Genomic DNA, 24,664 nt, shown 5'->3' with positions numbered 1-24,664 from the left:
TACTGGAATATCTTTGCGTGATTTATAGCTCAAAAAACTCCTTATTTATCTTATACTGACCCTTTATGCAGCCCTTCAGTTCAGCCTCTGTCTGAAACAGGCTGTTTTAGCTCCTGTATTTTTAAGTCCCCCTCTTGATGAGTCCACTCTGTTCTGATTGGCCAACTCTTGGAAGCTGCATCACAGGAGACTTCCCCTGGCTCTGGAGGCTATGTCATAAACTATAGTGGTAGAATTTCCCTACTTTTTCTAGTTTTTTATTCGAAATGTCAACTTCTCAAATATCCGATCCAAAGTAGGAGCGTGGACAACACATGCGCGCAAGCCGACATCAGCTTGTTGGCAAAGTTGGGTTTTTGTCTTGCAGGGAGCATTTCTACCTGTTAACCTCAAGTTTTGGAACTTTGACCATGCTTAACGTAGATATATCTGACATCTTGACAGTATATAAATAATAGAAAATCACAAGGAGCATAATATGTCCCCTTTAAACGATCAGTGGTCAAAATAGTTGCAAATTATTTTTCTGACAATTGACTATTCGAATAACCAACTGATCATTGCAGCTCTAAATGCAAATGACCTTTCAGTCTTTATCCATTTGAAGTAACAAATAATGTTAAAGGAAACATTGCTGGAGAGAGCTGTTACTGTACAAAAACTTTATTTCTGCTTTATTTAATGTACACAAACAGTTACTTCCTTACTCTTAACCCTTTATATATGTTTTAAGATTTATCCTGTAAACTGAAATAAGTTGAGTAACCAAGTATTCTTATGAAAACAATAGTGAATTTATCAGTTGTAACACATGCAGTGTTAGTCTTTACACTTGAATTACTTGTGAATGACACTTGATCAGCCTACAGTTTTCCTCCTCGCTCCCTTCTGTCTCTTCTTCTCTCCCTATATTTCTCTAACTTTCTGTTTTCTCAAATTGGTAAGAGAAGAGGCTTACACCAAGAAAGCTGCAGTAGGTGAAGGTGGAATAGTGGAGGAGGGCAGCAGTAATGGCAGCATTAGTGTGGACATTCTCCTGACCACAATCTGAACGAGCTCTTGAGTCGACACCTCTGATAAGAATCGCTCTCCGTCTCAATCCCCCCCCCCCCCCGGCTGGACCAGACCAAACCAGTCTGAGTGTAAACCACTCGGGGCGAGTGCTCTGGTGGGCTGCCATGTCCTCCACACTCAGGAGACAAACAACCCCTTAGCTGTACTTAATGCATCCAACCAACAGCATTTCAGGTGCACTCCATGAAATACTCCCTCAGTATTGCTTCTCTCTGGAGCGTGTGCTATTGTTTTCTACCTGACTGATCACAAATAAAAAGCAATGTGACATCTGGCAGTCACTGAGGCTGCCTGACATGAACTGCTGGATTTCATACAAAGCTGTGAATTGTATTTTTTTTTTTTTACAAAATATGGATACCAAAAAATCCTCTATGGATTTTAAACAAATTTGGTCTACATCTTTATCTTTATTCTCTTTTTTTGCTTTTCGCTTTTACTTATGTGGGGAATTGTAGAAACATAATTGAATTCTGCAGAGCTTGTTTCTTTCTCCAGGCTTTTCTATGTTGTTTTAACACAGCTGACAGGTGACATGCTTTGTATGGTAATACAAGCAGTCATACAAAGGAGACAGTTATGAAATTAATGGAAATTTAATGTCAAGAAGGCCTAGACCTTTATTTCTGCAGGAGGTTTTTTTTTTTCTTTTTGATATTTTTTTATTTATATATTAGTTGGAAGAATAAGGGAAATCACCTTCCATGTAAAAGAGCCTGGGATCCCACCTGAATAAAATGTAGTCTTAAAACACAACTGGTCAGCATTCAGGGGATGGCAAAATTAGTTCTATATCTGTGATCCTCCCGGTGGAATTACTGACCTAATAACAAGCAGGAATGTCAAAGATGCATTTTGTTCTCTGCAGCAACAACAAAAAAAAAGCATTTGTTCTGAATCTTTTCTCCTCTTCTCCCTCCAACCTGTTAGGGGCACTCAGTTACTTAGATGCACAAATTCACACACATTCACACTCTGATGGAGATAAAACTCAGCACACACAGGTGTGAAAAAGCACAAACACGTGCATACATGAAACCTTTTCCACGGCTTCTGAATCTTTAGGACTCTTACTTTGTGCCAACACAAACCTTGCAGTAGAGCTAAGTAGAGCCTACATGGGCCTAGCTGACAGTGTATACAGTATGACAAAGGTATTAGAATATATGTCTGCCAATAAGTAACAGAGGCAGAAATTACAAAGAAAGAAAGGTCATGTAGAAACAGTATTTCAGCAAGTTTTGAACAAATTTGTACCAACACATTTTTTTGTCAATTTATCAATTCATACAAATTACTCTAAAGGCAACGTAACCTAATCCTTAAATTCCTCCACTGCCTGACTTGAGTTACCTGTATCCACGATTTCCCCATCCATGTAGTCTAATCGAAAATGCTCCCTCACATTATTTCTCAGATGGTTTGGTTATTATTATATGTACAGCATGGCTTTGTAGTTTTCTCAATTTTGCATTTCTAAAGAAAAATACCCTTGTTTAATAATAGGAAAAAAGGACAGGCAATTGTCAGATACACAGTGCATTTTAGGATTGCCCCCTGCTTTTTGAAAATTGAATTTGAAGAGATTATTACAATTTAAAAATTAAATGTTTTCTCACGTTTGAAAGGTAAATGGACTGCTCTTATATAGTGCCTTTTCTAGTCTTCCGACCACTCAAAGCACTTTTTACATTATAAGCCACATTCCACCATTCACACACACCAATGGCAGCAAGCTATGCAGAGTGCTGGCACCCAAAGACACTTCAACCTGTGGACAGGAGAAGCTGGGAATTGAACCACCAATCTTCCGATTAGTGGACAACCTGCTCTACCTCCTGAGGCACAGCTGCCCCTTATGGTAGCTCAAATTTTGAATAAAACAGTTCTTGATAACCAAACATAAGGTATCCATATTAGTCTCTTAAGTTGTCATTAATACATATAGAGAAAGATGAAATAGCATATTTTGCCAGAGGTCAATTCAGTGCTTTTCTATTGGATTGACAGACAGTTTACATCATCTCATTGTGATACAGACTCCATACAGCCACATGCCCACTGCTCAAGGTCAAATGGCGGCTTTCAAGATCACTCTACAGCATGTTTTAATTCACATTATTTCATCTCTTCATTTCAATATGAAAGTTAAGATTAAAGACAATTTCGTAATAGTAAAAGTGAGGCAGCACAATAGCAGTTAAACTAGTGTTTACACTTACTGTTTGGTGTCTCCTACGCATTATGTGATGAAAACGAAAAATCAGCGTGTAGTGATAGTCACCGTGGCTAAAAAGACAAAAGATTACCACCCATAGAAATTCAAACAGAGAAGATGCCATGGCCACACAGTTTGATTGACAGATGATCTGTGAGAAGTGCAGTGAAAAGGACCATTAGGACTGTTACTTTTTAATTTGTACATGCTACCCCTGGGATGTGTCATCAGGAGGCACGCCATCTCTTTCAACGGCTATGTTGATGACACTCAACTCTATGTGGCAGTGTCTCCTGGTGACACTGGGACTTTATAACTGTATTTTAGATATAAAAGGCCTGGATGGCACAGAATTTTTTACAGCTCAACCAGGATAAAACAGAAGTACTGATCATTTGTTCAAAGGCAAGAAACTGGTCTCCAAACTAAATACACTAGGGCTCAACCTAAGCCAAGAAGCAAGTAATCTAGGAGTGATTTTTGATTCTGATTTTAATTTCAAGGCTCATGTGTGGGGTGTCACAAAAACAGCATTTCATCATTTGAAGAACATCTTCAAAGTGAGGCCATTTCTCTCTGTGAGCAACACAGAGAGACTGGTGCATGCTTTTATAGCAGGCTAGACTATTGTAACATTCTCCTTTCTGGTCTACCGAAGAATACATAAATTCTACAATTCATTCAAAATCCTGCTACATGAGTGCTGACTAAGACCAAAAGGAGAGCACACATTACGCCTATTTTAAAGTCTTTACATTGTATTGAATTTAAAATTCTTTTATTAGTTTATAAAGCACTACATGGCCTTGCACCAGACTACCTCTCAGAAATGCTATTGGTGTATGAACCAGGAAGGCCCCTCAGATCCTCTGGTTCTTCTCTTTTTGCTTTTCCACAAAGCAGAACAAGAACATTTGGTGCTGCTGCTTTCAGCCGTTACGTTCCGAACTGCTAGAACAGCTTTCAGAGGATCTGAGAAAATATTGATATTTTTAAATGTAAACTAAAAATCCATCTATTTAGTCTGGATTTCATGTAGTGTTTTATGATTTGATTATTTTATTATTTATGCGTATTTTATTTATGATCATCTTAATTTATTTTATTCTATTTTATTTTATCAACATTGTACTGTTTTACTATAATCTATTTATATTGTGTTGTATTTCACAATTTTTTTTTATTGTCATTTTTATTGCCTGTATTATCTTTTATTATTCACATTTTATTATCTTAACTACCCATCTTTTATTGTTGTCTTACTCAGTTTACTCAGTTACTCACTTTTTTATATATCCTACTTGTTTCAATTGCTTGCAAAGCACTTTGAATTGCATTTGATTTGTTTGAAAGGTGCTATATAAATAAAGATTGATTGATTGATTGATTGATTGATTGAGTGATTGAAGGGATGTTGCAGTGGTACACCGGAACACTGTAAATGAAGAAAAACAAGATCCATCTGACTGATGAAAGCTTATAGTTATCTTTTTTTATGCACAGCTACTATCTCACTAATGCATTTTGATTATCAAATGATCTTTGTTTTACATTGAGACTGAGTGTTTCTGGATGTCTGTTGCATCAGTTGTGAGAATGTGTCACTGCTGTAAAATATTTGGCATAAACAGCATCTACATGATGTTTAACTGTTATGCTGAGGTCAGCCCAATGCCGTTTAAGGGCTTGTGAAAAGTGAAGCAAAGCTGAAACGCGACAGTACACACATACACAAAGACATGCGTGTGCATTTGCGCACATGCTCACATCACACTCAGGGAAACCGCGCACGTATAACGCTGGATATCATTTTTTATTTGCTTTTAATTCTTTTCACATCACGTTGTCAGTTTGAGTGACAGGTGGCAGAACATTTCAGGGTCTGTCTCCTCGCTTCCACGTGAGGCTGTCAGAGTTTGACTGGGATCCACTCAGTCTGCAGGAGAGAGGCTGCTCCCAGGTGGTTTGCTGCTGTCTGCCTGTCTTGAAAGTGCTCTGCGTCTGCAGGGTAAGAGGGAAAGAGAGAGGGGGGTGGGGAGTCCTCGTGGACCTCTCCCAGCCCGGCGTCTAGAGGATTTTACACCATTTCATCTCAAAAATGGAAATGTCACGGCTCGGTACATCTCCCCAACAATTGGAATCTGGGCCAGTGGTTTATTTATTTCATTTTCCCACCATTCTTGTATAAGTGGCACCCTCCTTCATATAAATTGTTGTTGTTGTGACTTTGTCTTTGGCTTTTTCTGGTGCTCTTTCTCTATTCCTCCATTTCTATCTCTGTGTATCCATTTTTTCCTCCCTCTCTCTTCTCTTTCATATAAATACTGCAGGGTTCCTGCCAACAGGTCCGCACTGATAGGGATGAGCGGTTCCACTGCAAGATGGTACGACACCCAGGGTTAGGAGGGAAGGGAGACAGGGTGAGCAGGGCGCCTGGTGGCCGAGGGATGTCTATGTGGGGAAGGGGGACTGCAAAGAATTGAATAGGGGAATTGGATTAGGAATAGCTTGAGACCCAGCTGGATGGAATAGAAAAAAAAAAAAAACTTTTTTAGTGAGTAAGAGGGGGAGAGATTTTGAGGGGGGATGTGAGAGTGAGACAGAGAGAGAAAGAAAGAAACAGGAGCAGTTTGTCCTGGAGGTATGGAAACACTAGCACGGTACACGGTGTAATTAGCTCACGTGAATCACTGCGGTCTTGTGTTTTGGGTGAGTAGGATGTTTATGACAGTCACACGTAATGGCAAATGAAATGTGTGAAACCAAAGATGACCCATAATGACAGATTCTTTTTTAGTCCGTTTTGTGTGGGCTTGTCCCAAGAATTGGCGCTGTGCGCGTTGCAACATGAAAGAGCGATTTCACAGCTTCAAGTGGCATCGGAAAATTCTCTTTTATGTGCATTCCAATTTCATACCCACTGCTGGAGCTTTTCTGGAGAGTTCTATGTATTGCCTGTATTTTTAAGACAGTACAAGTCCCAAAAATTCAGTGTGTCACAGTGTGGGTCACAGAGAAACAGAATCAGGAAAAGGAAAGTTTTGCAAATGAATCTGATTAATTTTAAAGGCATGCTGCTTGAAAAGGATCCAAAACTGGGTCTGCAGGACTTGTGGTTCAAAAATAAAACAAAATCATTTTGCAGAAGATTAGACAAGGTCACACATAACAGGCCGGTCATTGGTTCATCGCCATTACATCCATTATTTCCTTTCTGGCCCCCCCTTCTGTTGTTAGAGCTTGTGTGTGACACAATGCTGTCCTAACTCATTAATGCAAAGCCTTTGGGAGCCATTGAGTGTTGACATATCCCAAACAGGGTTAACAACACCCTATCTCTTACCCTGACACAACATGTACTAATGGTCTTTTTTGCAGGAGGGACGCGTCACCATGTTCGGGGGACAGGGGACTTCACTGACCTTATTAGGCTTTAATGCCCCCTGCTGCTCATGTGAAGGCTGTAATTATTCCTCAGATGATAATTATTGATTTCCTGCTGTTTTTAAAGTGCATTAATCTACAGGTTTCTCTTGATGGATAAGGTCCCGTTAGCTACAACACCCCAAGGATTGTAAAAGATGCTTCAGTGATGCAGAGTTTTGGCTCAAATTTCTGATCACCAATTGTCTTTGCAGGTACTTCATTGATCGGCACACAGACCTGGAGAGGCAGTTCAACATTAACGTGGATGATGGGAAGATCACACTGGCCAAAACACTGGACCGGGAGACCGACATGTGGCACAACATCACAGTAACCGCCACAGAAGTCAGTAAGTACCCTCCCCTGACTCTGTCCACCCCGGCTGTGCACATTGCGCCTCATGAATTGTAATGCCCCATTTTCAAAATCAACATACTGTTAGACATTCATTGGCATGTAAGCTTTAAAAAATGGGAAGTGCAGGAGGACACGTACAATGCCTCCTTCTTCCGAGCAACTTCATGGATTGTCTCTGTCAAAGGAATCACTGACCTGCTACACACAATCCTCTGCTCAACAGTATAGCGCTTTGTAAACCAGCGCTTTTAATCACTCCGAGACTATGGCACAAACAATTAGCATTTGAGTCCACAGAGGCATTAAATACGTTAATTTGCTGAGTTTTGATTGAATTGAACAGCTCAGTAGTCAATTTGTGAAAGTGCAAGAACATTAAGACGTATCAAATAAACAGTTTTAAAGACATGCTCCAGAGTGGATTGCTCCAACGCCAGCATCCATTACAGATTAAAGAACATCTGCGAACCGCAAAACTCACTGACTACGTAGAAAATGTTGCCGGCAGAGCTACAAACAGCTCAAACCATATGTAAGGCTTTATTTGCATACAGATTGTTTCAGGGGGGCTGTATGTTGTGATAAAGCTTAATGTACCCCTTAAAGCTATTGGAATAGAAATTTACACAGCTTGTAACTTTTTTTTTTCCCCCTGTCCTCTTCCGCTCTATTTCTCTCTCCTTCTCTCTCTGTCTCCTCCTCTATCTGTCCCTTTCTTTCCTTAATCAAAGGAAACACACATTAATTGTCAGAATAAATGAAAGCCCAAACACTGTCATAATGTTTTGGCCGTGCAGTACAGACAAATCCCACCATCGTAGCAGCCCATTGGAGGAATTGAATGTGTCTCATTTGATAAGCCGGTTTCCTTGTCATGTCTCGCACCCATACGTTTAAAGCGCGTTTTCATGCCTCTTGGCAAAGTAACTGTGGCTCGAGATAGTGGCATCTCTGAGAACACCTAATAGGAATTTGCCAAAATAAATATGGCAGTTTTGCTATTCTTCACGGATGGGGAGGGGAAGCCGGTGTCTTCTCTGGCGTGAAGAGGAATAGATGTGTTCCCAGTTCTATCCTGATGCCATTTGCCACCCAAACGGAGTCGCGTTCTGCCGCCTCGCACCAGTTGACATCTGACTAATCAGATTCTATTCCCTGTCTGCTGCTGGGAGAAAGTCACTTCTGGAGAGGGTGGAGGCTCCCTCTCTTTCCCTGTGCCCTAATCCATCTATCACTGTCTATCAGACTGTCAATTTCCACTCTCCTCACTGCTTACCTCTTTTTCAACTTGTCTCCTGGACCTTCTGATTCTGGGGTATCCTGTCCACTGCTCCATATGTAGCTTTTTTAAAAAAGAAAATAAAAAAATATATTTGTCTATAAAAATAATAATCTCTGACTAATGCATGTAAATAGAATTATATTTAGTTACTCCAAAATTGTTCAATGTCATGATGGTGGGTAAAATGCAACCAGAACTTTTGAAGGAAAAAAATATTTCAAATAAAACGTTGGATTCATAAGCAATAAAATGCACCCTTGTTCATTTTATTATACTCATTTTCACTTGGTCTGGTATGACCAGTAGCTTATAGTGTCTAATCTTAGCTTATGTTAGCAAACCTTATACAGATGCTATCCAACTGACTGTTTTTTTTTTTTTTTCTAGCTCCTGTTGCATTTTCATATTTGACACTTTCTAGATTTATGTGATTTAAACCCTCTCAGATAAAAGATAAATTCTCACAAGTCCTCACTCGCTACTGTATGCATTTAAGACAGCCTCAGTGCTCAAGAGATCTTAGGTCAATGTCCGAATTATCTAAACACTACAATTAGTTATTCTCATTATAAATATGTTTTTTTCTTGTAAGAAGTGTAGGGACAAGCTGCATTGCCCCATATAAATAAAATGAAACAATAAAAGTTAAAAATTAAAAAAACATGGGTGTCATTGGCCACAGTGACACAGCCCTCTTAGGGCCACATTAATAGATAATTGCTTTAAAAGTTGGCATTTGCACCACTGATTAATAAATACAACCGTTACAGGGACAGGGACTCTCGAAAGGGGCTGTCAATTACCAGTGATGAATAATTCCAATCAAAATCTAATCTAATTAAACTGCCTTTTATTGTCTTTTTAGACTTCAGTTACCAATGACTCATTAATATGCATGTTTTAACCCTCATGTTTTAAACATGACAGTGTACAGGGGATTTTCAAAAGCACTTTGAATGGGATTTTTTTTACTCTTCTGTTGCCTAGAATCCTGTTTTGCATCATTGAAACCAGCTAAAATGTAGATTGATGTGGCTTATTGTCTGTCATCCCATCAGCTCAGGAAATGAAGGGAGAAATAAAGATGGAAAATAAAGGAAATTAAAACTAGGTCACTGAATTTACCTGGGATTTCATGTGTAACCTTGTTTTTATATTTCTCTCATTGTCTTTTCTTATTTGCCTTCTTGTCTCCCCCTTTTTTCTTTTTTATCTTCTTGCTCTATCTATCTATCTATCTATCTATCTATCTATCTATCTATCTCTTTTGTGTATTAGGAAACCACAGTCAGATATCTAGGGCAATCGTGGCCATCAGAGTAATGGACATTAACGACAATGCTCCTGAATTTGCCACTGAATACGAGGCCTATCTGTGTGAAAATGGAAAACCTGGACAGGTAAGAAAAGAAGTGCCTCATTCATCAAACTAGTGATCTATCACTTTCTCTCCCTCTCTCCTTTTCTTTCTCTCTCTTTCCTCCCCTGTAATGATTGGCCACAGTGAATTATAGCCTATTTATTTCACTGTGAAACTACAGAGGTGGGAGTACGGTCCTTTTTCCCTGCAACAGTCCTCCCTTGACACAGTGTGCGCGGAGCAAAGGGGAAATGAGAGCAGTCAGGATTGATCAGAGTGGATCATAATTCAAGACTGTCTTTCATGTCCTCCTCCAGATGGCACAATGCTTCCCCCAGCCAAAAATCCTGGACAAGTACTTAGCATTCTCCTTCTCATCAATCGACCTCATTCAGGGGACCTACGTACGTACAATAGGGAGCTTTATTGAAAGGAGAGGGGGAAAAAAAAAAAAAGAATTGAAAAAAAAGGAAACTGTCCTGCAGGGCCTGAATTCTAATTTCCAATCAATCATAAAGACATACAGCACGATAAGACCTGTGATGACAGATTAACAGATAGAGCCAGGAGCCTGAAAGTGTGCCAGACGAGACAGGACCTCATTGATAATAATCTCCAACTCCAGGAATGAATAGGGCATATATTTCATCAGGTGTGATCCAGCCAGTATTACACTGAGGCAATCTGTGGTGGCAAAAACAGAGTAATGAATAGGCTGCCTCCTCTAATGGCTTTGAGCCCTCCTCTGTATATCTTCTTGTCTCTCTGTTTTCAACACAGGTGATCCAGACTGTCAGCGCGGTGGACAAAGACGACCCAATTCAGGGCCACTATTTTGATTATCGTCTCGTCCCGGAGATGCTCAATAATCCCAATTTTACCATCAAAAACAACCAAGGTGAGAAACAAAAGAAAAAAAAAGAGAAGTAACTCTTTTGTGACAGAATGACTGAAGTTTCTGTAAATTTCTCCAATGGCTTTCCAGTCTAATCTCTGACCCGCGGCGTGTTAGCCGTACTGGAGATGAAATCTGCTGGATCAGTGTAGCTCACAATTAGCAGATGTGAAATTGTCTGGACACCAGCTTCTTTTTCACTCCCCAGTGCGTTTTGAGGGAAACTAAATGAATGGGATCCAAATGGCTTTTCTTGGTAGTCTTGCAGCTCAATGTAGGGTGACTTCCTAGGAGCTGTTGCAGTGTGGCAGATGGTACTAAATTTATTTGCTAAATACTCTGATTGGTTATTTGCTGTTTTTTTTTTTTTTTTTCTTTCTCTGTCTTTATTCCAATCTTCTTCTCCTGCCTCTCCTCCATAACTGGCTCTGAACAGGCTGTGTTCATGATGACGTTGTGTAATGTTTTCAGCTCGGGGCAAAAAATCTTCATATGGTACTAGCCTTCTGTTTCGATGCAGAAGCTGCAGGCTAACGTACTGTAGCCTCTCTCTGACAGAAGAAAGACTACCTAAAAATCAGGTCATGAAATGGACTAGCCATCTTTTGATAAATATAAAAACTTTTTACTTTGGAAACAGGTACATTAGCAGGCAGGAACATGAGACACCAGTGTAATAATCACAAGCAATGCAAAAATAGCCTCAGCTATGCATATTCATACATTTTCTGACACATAAAGTAGTAGCTAAAAAAACCCAAAAAACTACCACTTTTTTCCTTGTCACATACTGTATGTTCAAAAATCCAGTCAGAAAATTGAATATGATTTTATACAAAAATTAAGATCTAGTCAATTGGTGCATACTTGCTGTCTCCACTGTGGATCAAACTCAGAGTATAAGTCATGCAGGTTCCTGAACAGTGTCCTTTTGTTAAGATATTTACTAGTTTCTTACAATGATGTAACAGATAAAACCTCCAGTAGAGATGTTTCACCAGTATAAGCACTGCTCTCTGTTAGTTAAGAGCCTGAATTTTTTTCTCACTACACACACAATGTGCTTGCCTGAAACTATAGTAAATATGTGTTGTGGCTCAGCTCTATATATTACATACCACACCAACAACTTGTCTATGGTATTGCTAATTCCAAACAGAGAAAAGAGGCCCAACTTAACATATCCCCCAGCACTTCAGCGACTATTTCTATCTGAATCGGCAGCTGTGGGAGACACTTCAGTGAAGAGCGTCAGGCTCCTGTGAGCCTCTGTGTGCTGCTTTTGTTTGCGATGATGAGTCTAATTGTAGGGATTGAACAGTGAAGAGGTTAGGGGTTGCCCACACTGGGGAAAATGGCTAAGGTTTTGACCAGCTGCATAGAAGATATCCAGCACTCTGACAACTCTGTGTTCGGGGGGATGGAGTTGCAATAAAGCAGAGCGGCCCATCCTCAGTAACTGAGACAACATACATTCACCATACTGCCAAAAATGAAATTCTGCTGATAGAAACTCTTTACAGAATTCAACTTCAAATTTGTAAGAGGAAGATAATTTTATTTAAGTTGAATTTCTAAGCAATAAAATGGGTTTTGTGGATATAGCCTTGAGGCTGATTTATGGTAGGTCACTCGAAACTTTTGAGTGTTGCTCAACAGAAATTAAAGAGTTGCACAATGTTTTCAGTTTATGCTTTGGTGAAAGTTTTCAGTTGTCTCTATGGTAACCAAACGCTATCCTCAAGCCGGCTCGTTTAGTTACATTATATCATCCAGACTGGGACTTATTAAACAAGGATGTTACAAGTTATCTAAAGTTACAGACCAAAATATAAATAAGAAAAAAAAACTGAAAACACTATGGCAATATTAGGAACACTACCCGATCACACTGCATGACAAAATTTGATGGTGTCTGTGACATAACAAAATTCTCCAAGTGCACGTCATGAAAGGAAAGTGTTGAATGACGCCTATCAAATGTGTCGAGTGACCTACCATAAATCAGCCTTTTCTTGGTCTGGTATGACCAGTAGCTTATGTTCACTGACTATGAATTTTCTCTATTTGTCCTACTTATAATTTATTATTTACAATTACTCTGAAATTGTCACTTGTGGCCACTGTTTAGTAAGTGTACCTAAAAGGGAGAAATGTATTTTGTATTTCCGAGTTTCATGGTGGCATCCCCTGTCTATATGTAGTGAATACCAGTCAGAAAGTTATAGTTTGTATGTATGTATATTTATAGTGAAATTATTTAATCTTTATCTTAATTGGCTAAAATAGAAAATATCAATCATGACAGCTATACAACAGCTGCAACACAAAAAAAGCCTCCGTTTTGAACCACAACAATCACCAATATCTTTTCACCTGCTCATCCTACAAGCATGGAGATGTGTGTTGGCTTGCTGAAAGAGCTAGCAGACAAATATCCATCAAGGGAGAAGTGCTTGCTGACATCATTTTTTTTGGCTAATTAGCTAGTCAGTTGTGGCACTTTTAACAGCTTAAAAACCTATCAGCAAATGTCAACATCGGTCAGCTTACATATTAATTGGTGCAGTCCCTGTTCTTCAGTACCACTGCTAACACAATGTGGTTTTCAGTTTGTAAGCTTTATTTACTGGCACACGTTTGCTTTTATTGTGTTGTGCCCCTGTTACCCAGCAGTCAATCAAACATGTACACCGGCCCTCACGCTCAAAGACTTAGGTGCTACTGAAGCAGTTCTGATGTATCTCCACATACCTTTTTCCCTTTCAGTAATATAATAAAAAAAATATATAAAAAAACAGTGAGTGGTTCTGTCTAAATGAAACCTGACCCACCAACTTTATAACTTTTTGCTTTTTCTATTGCTTTGATATTATGTCAGTGTAAAGTAGTTAAGTCCTGCTGGCTTGGCATTCATGAATGTGTTGTGTGCTCATCCTAGTAGACTTCAGAAGTTCAGAAAGTTTTCAGACTGTTAATGTCACTTCTGCTGCCACCACTGTCATTTGGAGCCTCCCACATATTAAGTTATTTATAGTGACATTTTTTTTATTCAAATGAGTTGTTGCTTTTGTTATGATGACAATTAATATTTCAACGTACACAGTGTTTTCATCAAGATCCATCAGTCGGTAGATGAGCCACCGTTCATGTGGCCTAATATATAAAGATAAAAATAACGGCATTCTTGTAACTGCTGTGAGTTCATTCTGTTTGAAGGTTATCTGCACAGCTATCTTTCTCTTTGAATAGCAGCCCCCTTATGTTGATGAGCTGATGGGCATGAAATGTTTAATTCTATTTTTACCGTCAATAGTTGCAAAGAAAATAAAAATGCCCTGTATATGAGGACAAGCCCTGATGGTTTACTACAGTATAGTAGATATTTGCATCCTCACTATGCAGTCTTGAGTGATCCAAATGAAATAGGACACGTCGGTGCTCACAAAGCAGAGCGTGCTACTTTGTGGCAGCACTCATAAGAAAATAAATCTGAGCATATGTTCACATCAATTACATACTGTGCAAAGCAAATAATTCTATCATGAAGCATTCCATCTTTTGATTAAGTTTGCTCTGTCAACGAGGATGTTTCAACATGGCCCATCTCTCTATAGCGTGTATCACCAGTTCTATTTTCCCTTCTCTTGTCAGAGTACCCTCATGGGGAGAGGCAAAGGTTAGATTATCAGAAATCTTGTACGTTTTCCATAAGATCAGCAGGAGTAGATTCTTATGGGAATGCAAGTGTTTGATAATGTGAGCAGGGTAAGGAGAGCCAGCTAATGAGCAGACATCTTCACAGAAGTGTCATCAAAGAGCAGCTGGCACCTTTCTGGGTCGACATGTGCCATCCTCTAAGTCAGTGTCGCCTGCCGTGGTCCCTTCATTTCCTCAGCTTTCAAAGGGGGACAGCAAACTTAGGTTCGCCTTCCTTCAGAATTCCCAAATTGGACTGTCGAAAAAAAGGAAGGTGGCTGAAATCCATCCACAGTATTGGAATGTGAGAATGCTAAAAAGCCTAGTGACGATTGATGTGAAATTAGTTTACCCTCATGCTGCACTGATCTTCACACAATTTAATAATAGAACTTCAGTCTGTCGCCACTGTGAATAGTAATGGGTTTTTCACACATCCTTGCAAAAATTCATCTCTGGCTTTACCTCTCTCTGACAGACAATTCAATCAGCGTTCTAGCCAAGCATGATACCTTCCGACGACAGAAACAAGAGATGTACTTCCTGCCAATCATTGTGACAGACAACGGCAATCCACCCATGAGCAGCACCAACACCCTCACCATCCGAGTCTGTGGGTGCAGCAAGGACGGCATCGTCCAGTCCTGCAACGTGGAGGCCTACGTCTTACCTATTGGTCTTAGTATGGGGGCCCTTATCGCCATCCTGGCCTGCATTATATTGCTGTTAGGTGAGGTGTTTCTTTTTTTTTCTTTGTTGTAACATTATCACCATGAAGTGGTTTAACAGATGAAAGCTTGCATGATATGACCTTGTTGATATATCTACTTACACTGACAAAAAATCCACTTGTCAAAGCTTGACCTAGACTTCTTCTTTCTTTTTTTCTTTGTGCCATCCTCTCTGTCTGTCTTTCTTTCTGACAGTAATAGTAGTACTATTTGTGACCCTGAGGAGACACAAAAATGAGCCTCTGATTATCAAGGATGATGAAGATGTGAGGGAGAATATTATCCGTTACGATGACGAAGGAGGTGGCGAGGAGGACACAGAAGCTTTCGACATCGCCACGCTGCAGAACCCAGACGGCATCAATGGCTATCTGCCACGCAAGGACATCAAGCCCGATCTGCAGTTTATGCCCAGAGCAGGTCAGCACTCAGGCCCCAATGGTGTGGACGTGGATGAATTCATCAACGTCCGGCTCCACGAGGCAGACAATGATCCCACAGCACCGCCTTACGACTCCATCCAGATCTATGGATACGAGGGCCGGGGTTCCATTGCCGGCTCTCTCAGCTCACTGGAGACGGCGTCATCAGACTCGGACCAGAACTATGACTATCTCAGAGAGTGGGGCCCACGCTTCAGAAGACTTGGGGAGCTCTACTCTGTGGGCGAGAGCGACCGCGAGACCTGACCTTTGGTTTGTTAGAAAAAGACCTTTCAGATTTTTTTTTTTTTTCTGTCCACATACTTGTGTATTAAATGCTAGGGGGGTTGCTGGCTTTTAGAAACAGGTGTTTAAAAAGAAAAAAAGTTAAGGGAGGCCACCTTTTTGTATTCTTCTTAGAGTGAGGTATAGCAGTCGTCATCCACTACGTCAAGCGCGTTGTAATTGTTGAGCCAAACCATGTCTTTATTAGGAGATCTATGATTCTTGTGGAGTGTAACTTAGATTCCGTTGTGGAGTGTCTAGCAGTATTTTGGGTGTTAGTCATTTGCTGTGACTGCCAGTAGCAGAAAAACCCTGGGATTGCTGGTAGTTGCTCAATGAAAGGAAATATGGATATTGTTGGGTTCTCTGAAGCTTGAGCGGACATCATACTCCATGCTCCATGGACAGCAAGCTGGACTACAGGAGCTGCAGAGGGAGTCTTGTTTCAAATCTCCCTAAGCCACCAAGCTGATCGGTGATCTGAAACAAAATGACAATGAAAAAGCAATATATGGTCTACATTACAATGATGAATGTATGTATGATTTGAAAAAAAAAAGCAAAAAGACAAACCAGTATTGGCTTTAAGGTGAATTTGTTATCATTTGATATGTTCTCTGGTGGCCACATTTATAAACTATCTAAAGCCCAGAAGGCTTGCTTTATACAACTCTTTGTATTTACACGCTACAGGTGTGGGTCGCAAGTGTTACTAGCCTATAAAAGACTGAAGTGAAGACAAAAAAGAGAAATGTAGAAACTCTGAGGCCTTCTTTTTACAGAAGCAACATTAAATACAATTGTAATCTAATGTTTTTTGACAAGAGACGTGTTGATTCATTATTGTTCTATGAGTTTTTATCTGCTCTTAAATCATATTTTTTTCTGTGCTGACAATTTGAAGTGAGTGTGTTTAGATTATTTCACATTCAGCTGTTTTTTTCAACCACTTGAACACTATTTCATAACAGCCAAACCATAACATGAATTTATTGCAATTGACAATATAGACTAGATGTAAGCAGGCAAGCAAACAAGAGCTATAAGTTACTGTAACAATACAGATGATCTAATTAATTGGGACTGCAGGAATGGGACCTTTCTGACACATGCTAATTCTGTGTAAAATATATCTCATAACATATTCTGAGGTACAGCCAGTGACCATCTGAGCACAATAGTCCAATTGATACCTAAGTATGTGACTCCCTCCAAACATCAAATTTCATTTAGGAAACACAGATTGCATTATTAGCCCAAGAAAATGAAGACATAAATCCAGACCATGTGCATATTGTGCTTACACTGTATGATATCAATAAAAAAGACTTGTACTGTACATAGAGTTACTGCTAACGTCATTAGCTTTCAATGAGGTGGTAGGTTTTGTCTCTGCACGTTAGCTCTTGCACATAATGAGAATTTCAATGGCACTAAAGCTGCGTGCATACTCAGTTTGTACTGATACAGTATTATGGCAGTTCTCGGTAGACTAAACAATATATATGGAATAGTCCTACATGCAGATCATATTTTCTACTGTGCTTTAATGCTTATAAATGTGTATGTTCAATTATTTACTCCCTGTACTGTAATCTAAGATACCCTGTATTGTTTCCTACTTTGTGAAATATATTTTTATAAATATTACTGAATATGTGTGGTTTTCTTATGCAGATGAGAGATTATGGACAATCAAAAGTAGCAGATAGAACATTATTAAAGGGGCACTCCGCTGATTTTACTCATGGAGGTCAGTTTATTTGTTTATTTGTCTACTGAGCCTGTGAAAACAGTTGTACAATGTTGTCTGTGGCACTGGAGGGAACTTTTCAAAGTATGAAAAATAAGCCTGATGATGTCATAGTGATGTCATCACGGTAATCTAGGCTTAGGTTCAGATACTACACATTTATAGCAGGAAGTCTGCATTACAAACTTGAGCCATGGAGTTTCAAAGACATATGAGTTTGCTAGTAATGGAGTGTCTGACAAAAGATGTTATGGAGTTGCATTGTGGGAAATGTAGGATTCAGTGCTTTTGGACTTTTAGGGGCTAAACATCAGGATATCTCTGCCTCTGCTGCTTTGATTTTGACCATTAATGTTTTGAAATCTGTCTCTTGTGAGTACTCTTTATGGATGCACAATACTGAATCGCTGGAGTACCTTTTATAAAGTTGTTATCAGTGCACCCTGTACCAAATTCATGGGTCTCATTGATGGTTGGTGTTCTGTTTCTTCTCATAGAAAATTACAACCTGAAGTACTGTAGAAGTGAAAGCAGTTTGACTGAAAGTGTACGTACCAAAAAAGCAAATTGCATTTTATCACAAAATAGCTCCTGGAAAGTCTCAACCATCACAGAATGATATCCAACAAGAGAAGAGCAGGAATCACAACTGGAGCCATACTCAAAACAACAGGATGGCTGTGATGAATCTCTTAAAAAAAAAAAAAAAAAAAAAAAGAAGCTTCTGGCAGGTTTATGCGTCATCCAACAGCGTGATAAGGACAAAAGCAGCCCTGTAGCTTTTTATTTCCCAGGCTTTTCTTCACTTAGTCACCTAGTATATGCTTGCCCTGCACCCTTTGAATGCTATAAAAGTCAGTTTCACTGTCTTTCCTGATGCAAAAATGGACTTTTAACCCACTTGACTCAACACGCTATTATTACAGCTTTAGATTGAACCCGCACCCGAAAAATGGCAACAAGATGGGAAAAAACACATCAACAGGGGGAAAAAAATGTCAAACGCTTATCATTTCCCCTTCCAGCAGCTTTTCCTTGGCTTGAAAATGTCTCTGATGTTGAAGGCAACCTTTCATCCCTTAAAGTTGCCATTTTGCTTGTTCAGAAAATATACTGTCTTAAGGATGTGCTTTATCAGTTTAACATTATGAAGTTGGGACAATCCAACTTTTAGAAGAGTATTGCCTACAGTGCTTTGTAAATGACTGGACATTGCATGGCTCTGTCACACTGATTGGAACATAGCTATGGCTGTCCTTTAAAATATGGCCCCAATGAATCAGAGGTAATCAGGAATACAATAAACAAGCATTGTAGATGTGGTTTGTATTATTGTTAGCTAATGCAAGAGCATAACTCATCATGCAAGAAAATATATCATTCTAAATGTTTTTTGCAATTCAATGTAGCCTTTTTAGATTAATACAACCTAATCTGCTGTCTATCAATATCTATGTTTTATAAAGGGGGGTGGGGAGGTTGGGGGTTTGTTATTCCAATCTATCCAGGGAGATAAAAAAAAAAAAAAAAAGTTTTGCATGAGAAAGGCCTTCAATATATTAATTAGTCTGGGATGTAAATTGTGGTGTTGTGTTGCAGGAATACTGATCTGACCCTGTTATTTATGCATTTATTTATTTTTTATGAGCAAAGGAGATTAGATATAATGCAATTTTCCATTTTTGGGGGTTTTATTTTTATGTCATTTCTTTCTCTAGTCATTTCTTTTTGAACATTGTCTCCTCTTTGTTAATCTTGTTGAAAGATTAGACTTTTGTTCAGCTTTATCTGATATTGAGGTTTCTCATAAATAACAAAAGCTTTTGATCGTATCAATTACTGACTGTGCCTGACTGAACTCAAAGGCACAAAATCACACAAATCCACTTGCACGTATGCCTATATAGAGAGCTCGTAGTATGCACATGCCCACACAGTAAAGACAAGGAACTGTTCTACTTGATACTGTAATGCCCTTGTAATGAAAACAATAATCACAACGATTAGATACATTTGATGTCAGAAATCTGAAACATCAGAAGTCTTATCTTCTGATTCCACATTGCAACATACAATACATCTACCTTTTCCAAACTTGCCAAAGTGATGTTGGTGTTTCAGATGCCTTTGCCCTCTGGGACTGGAAGTGATGTTAAACCTGGAGGCTGCTATCTTTATGCACCTGATCCATTAGTCAAAAATCAGCCATGGAACACATTTTACCGACTGCTATCTCCTGCTAAATGATAGCACAAATTGTTTTCCAGAATGTGCGACCCCGGCAGGTCAGCAGACTCATTTGTAGTCAATCTTCATGCACCCCAACTGCTGTGTATGGCTGCAGGTCTGACAGAGGTTGCCTAACTAAACAGTAAATCAAATTATCTTCTCACTTTTGTCACGTAATGGAAGTGTCCCTCGGGTGACAACCTTGCAATTGTTGTTCCCTGCTGATATGTGCCAGATTTTATAAGGCAGGCCTGTGGCTGTGGTTTGCGTGGTGTAGAAACTGTAATTACTGTTGCCCGGCAAAGATGCCCTCAATTACAAACAAACTTTGGTGCATATAAATTAAGAAAGTCACTTTCTGTTCTGGATTTTGAGATATGGATATCATGGGTTGCTATGTCCCAGCCCATGTTTTTTTCAAAGTTATCACTGGACTGTTTTCATGACTGGTTTAAACCCTTTAAGGGGCCCTAGGGCAAAAAATAACCCACGAGTCCCCACTGACCTCCTGTTCCTCCCATTCTGTGTGTTGCATATGTGCCCAGATACCTTTAAGTGTGCATAAAGCACACACAGACTAGATATGGCAGATTAATTATATTTTACCTAAAGCTCCAGAAACCAACTAGACCTACTGTGCTGGAATTCTACCTGGCCCCAGGTTTGCTGTGTGTCTATTAGTTTTGTGGTAATTTGATTAAACACTAATTCATTTAGCAATATGAACCATGTACGCACAATATCAACAGATGTAATCAGGTTGTAAAACTAGATTTTTGCACAAGGGCCCTCTACAAGTAAGAGCCTTAAGTTTAGTTAATAATGTACTATTTCCCAACTTACCTGCAGTGCTATTTAGAAATTCCAGTTTTTGAGTTTATCTTTATTTTTTGCCACAGTGAATTTCTGGTCCAGAAACAATGTGGCAGTTACTCACAATAATTCACAAACCTCCCTGTTAACTGTTTTATAAACCACAGTTGATAATAGTGTGATTGATTATGTATATGATAGGGTCATCTTTTGTTTTAAGTAGGGTAAGAGCTTTCTATGTGGTTGTATGTATGTTCGATCCTTTGTTCTCTGATTAGCATTGTATTGTCGAAGTGCTGGAAGGGATTGTTACCAAGCAGAAACTTCAGCATCAGATCAGTTAAAACACACAGACACTGAAAAATGGGTGCAAACATGGACGTCGCCTGGCCTGGGCACCCAGCTGTAGCCCTGAATATTTTTTCTCTACCTCCGAATAATTCTCCATTTGAGCCAATAAAGAAGACGACAGCGTTGTAATTTTGTATCTTCAGTGAATGGAACAGAGGCAAGACCAATCGGAGAGGGTTTACAGGAAAATACATGGAAATACTTGTTGGCTTATTGGCTGACAGATCTCTGTTAATTCTTCAATTGATAGATAGATTCATAGTGCATCTTTACAAACAAATTGGGAACCTGGAACCTTTGACGCCCCTACAGGGGGTCCAGAACCCTTTTTGCAAAGTTGAAAATCCAGCATTACATATAAACATTTGCCCATACACACATATACCACTCTGCTGCTGTACGATTCAGATGTGGAACACAGTATATTGAAAGATGTCTGCAATCCAATCCCCATCTTTGTTCAAAAAGGCATCGTGTCAGATATAACTAGTTCATTAGCCTCTACAAACATACTGTACATATCACTGTATTAGAAAAGAGGCCCGGTGTAATTTCTCTTAGACAAATAGTTCTCTTACCTTTCCTCTCAACAACAAAGTCCCAGCAGAATTCACAAATAAACCCATTTCTTTGTTATATGAAATTATTCCCTCATTATGATTGAACTTATTCAGGCAGGATAACCTTAACTGTAACTTTTTAATTAAGTTCCATCAAACAGTGTTTACATGTCTAATTTAGTCCACTTTGATCTTCTGAGGTTGCTGAGAGAAATATTTCACAACATCACTACAAAAGAAAATCAAAGTAAACAGTGTGATCAGGTGCAGCTATATGTATTGGAATAAGTGGACTTGTCTAAAACAAAGGATAATGAAAATCATCAAAGATTAAAGGCAGACTGTCTCAAACTTTCTTGGGGCCCCATTAAGTGTTCTTTACTGGAAAAGAATCACACTAATGGTCTAACCAATCTTGTGTTTTCACCACTGGTCACTGAACCGCCAAACCACATAAACACCATATGGTCTCAGCTGCTGGTCTAATTCATCCTGCTAGCAGTTTTCAAAGTTTTGTTGACATGAATGACTAGGTGGCCAAAGCTAATTCAGCAAACTATGACATTCTGTTAAGCTAAACTTTTGCATCTGAAGTGTTCACTTGATCTATGGTGATTTGTAATGTAGAGGAGAAAGCGAGCCAGCTACACTGGAAATGTCTGAAGAACAAAGCAAGGTTTGAAAGCACAAAATCAAATAATTGTTAAATTATTGGTTTTGAGTTACAACTCCTCCATTACCCTGGAGAAATATTATGGTAATTTTCTGCTGAGGGGAAGACAAAAATGCTACTTATTACACCTTTAATTCAACACCAATATGTTTTTGTGTTCTGGTTTCAGCAGAGGAGAGGATAGCTGTTGTTTTGATTCATTGGTTGCTTACACGGTGGTCCTAATCATGCACCATGGAGTGTATAATTGACCCCCTTTCGCAATTAGCATTAATTAGCACCTCTGTTGGTGGATAGCACAGCCAGCAGCATTGCACCATAACTGCCCTGCCGTTTCTGCGGTGCACCACTTCCTCTGCTTCAGCCAAATAACTGCTGGAACCAAAATAAATTCCTGAGCCGGGCCGGTCCGCTCGCAGCTGCTCATGGGATGAAGGAAGCTTGTCCCTGCTGGACTACAGAGCCAGTGTCATAAGCAGATGCGTGGGCCTGTGTTTGGATTATCTTTGTTTGATACCCTGTTGGAAGTTATTATAGCTAATAGGTAACTTTTTTGTTTCATATTGTTGTCAGAGAAAAGAAGCCTTTATATTGTGTTCGTTTTTTTTATTATTATTAGGTTACTATTTTTATTCCACTTGCTGCACTTTTGCTCACAAATCTTCAATACCCTGTAAATCAACAAAATTATTTTACATAAATAATATGTAAAATTATAATGCAATCTATTTCTTGATTTCTCTGTAACTGGGGTGGCTGTAGCTCAGGTTTATTTATTGGGGGTTGGTGGTTCAATCCTTAGTAGCTACTCACATGACACTGTCCTTGAGCAAAAAGCTAAATCTTATGAAGGAGGTCCCCACACCGGGTCTTGAACTTGAGTCATCACATCATGATGACACATAGATGACTGCACTGACTACTGAGCTAAAACCAAGTGCATCACAAATGTTCAGACAGACCTCTTTTTATTTATACAGCCATAACATAGAGAAGAGCTTCAAAGGCGATTGTTGCTTTGCACTTTTCATTTATTCCCTATTTTTTACAACCTAACTTTGTGGAAAGGAGAAAGGGAACAACAGGTTATAGAGAGTCCCTTGTAAGCATTTCACTTGTGTCAGTAGCTCAGCTTTATCTCTGGGGAACACCCCCGACTCCGAGAGTGTTGTCCAAATAGGGAAATGTGCGTCATGTAGCAGGTGGATGTGACTCCCCTTGTTGAGACCTGCTGATAGACGTAAACAGCGGAGCAGAAGAGAGAGACTGAGAATGTAACTGACCTGCGCGCTGGTATTTGACATGTTTTGTTTTTTTTCTTCCCGAAAACAAATAATCAAAAAAAAATATTTGTATGAAATAAATGTTTGTAAAAAAAAAACACTATTTGTGCTATGTGATCAGTGTCATTTATCTTGCTATACTGATCGACATTACCTACCAAAAAAAAATTGTTGGTTGTCTTTGGTTGGTGCCCACATAATGGTCTGACCCTATATGGAGTAAATCCCTCCCAGGCTGGTTTGAGGAATTTTTAGTTCTAGTAGTTTCTGATCTTTCCCCTGTTAACCCCAGTATGCAACACTAAAGGAGCAGATTTGAATCTCTGAAGGCAGTGTGTTGAATATGAAAATCTTATCTGTTCAGAAACTCTCAATTTAAAGTTATGTCACCCTGCATGTATTTCACTTAGTCATCATCATCATCATCATCATTATAATCAGTTATTACAATAATTTAAATCTAACCTTTAAATTTTCAATTCCTTTTCTTCACTGTTTAATCCCTTGTTAAAGCCTTACTTTTAACAGTGTTCTTTCATGCCTTAGTTGTTTTGATTTCATGAAATGTGAATGCCATTTGTCCCTCTTAGCATAGCTGTAGTGACAGTAAACTGTGGAAATTAATGGGGTGAAAAGTGTACACTTTTTCAATGCTTTCTTCACTGTGTGGAAGAAAAACAAGGTTAGTCTGTGTGCTTCCCAATTTAATGGGCTAAATTACAATTACCATACACAAATGTTTAACAGTTCCAATCATGTGATAATCACTCTTCATTTCCAGACTGCCTATAAGCCTCAACCAATACTTTGCTTTCTGATGGTTTTATTTGTCATTCTGACAAAGCTGAGACAAGGACCTCTCATTATATCATAATGAGCCATAATTGGATTTTAAAATGATAATCCAGAGTGTTTTCACAGAAACAAATATTTCCTACTCTTTAGCAATAACTGTAGAGATACAGTAAGAACATGGAGGTTTTACAGCGGCATCCAAACTCCTGGTGCCTGTTTGGTTGCTTAAGGAGCAACCCTGTGGTGCATGGTGAGTAATCAGGTTTTACATTTCTGTTTTGTTGGTAACACTTCACAATAAGGTAGTGAGTATGGGTGACGCTCTAAGGTATGGTAAGGTAATCATGAAGTAATGATAAACGACTTTCTTTGAGGGAACACAAAAAGAATAGCCAATCTGTGTGTAATAAAAGGGGTAATGATCAGTTATTGGTTGTGTGCCATTTAGCATCTGATTC

General features: G+C 39.2%; 1 protein-coding gene across 1 annotated transcript in view; it reads left to right on the top strand.

Moving 5' to 3' along the window:
* Window positions 1–17,351, top strand: part of cdh8 (cadherin 8) — a 99,752-nt gene extending 82,401 nt beyond the window's left edge. Inside the window, exons 8-12 of the mRNA XM_067596081.1 lie at window positions 6,931–7,067; window positions 9,636–9,757; window positions 10,498–10,615; window positions 14,790–15,041; window positions 15,238–17,351. Of these exons, the coding sequence (XP_067452182.1) occupies window positions 6,931–7,067; window positions 9,636–9,757; window positions 10,498–10,615; window positions 14,790–15,041; window positions 15,238–15,731 (1,123 nt within the window). The 3' untranslated portion in view covers window positions 15,732–17,351. The remainder of the gene's footprint in view (window positions 1–6,930; window positions 7,068–9,635; window positions 9,758–10,497; window positions 10,616–14,789; window positions 15,042–15,237) is intronic.
* Window positions 17,352–24,664: the final 7,313 nt, after the last annotated feature.

This window comes from Thunnus thynnus, chromosome 1, assembly GCF_963924715.1.
Source record: "Thunnus thynnus chromosome 1, fThuThy2.1, whole genome shotgun sequence".
Lineage (NCBI taxonomy): Eukaryota > Metazoa > Chordata > Actinopteri > Scombriformes > Scombridae > Thunnus > Thunnus thynnus.
The sequence above is the reverse complement of the archived record's forward strand: the minus strand, read 5'-3'. Positions and strand labels throughout refer to the sequence as shown.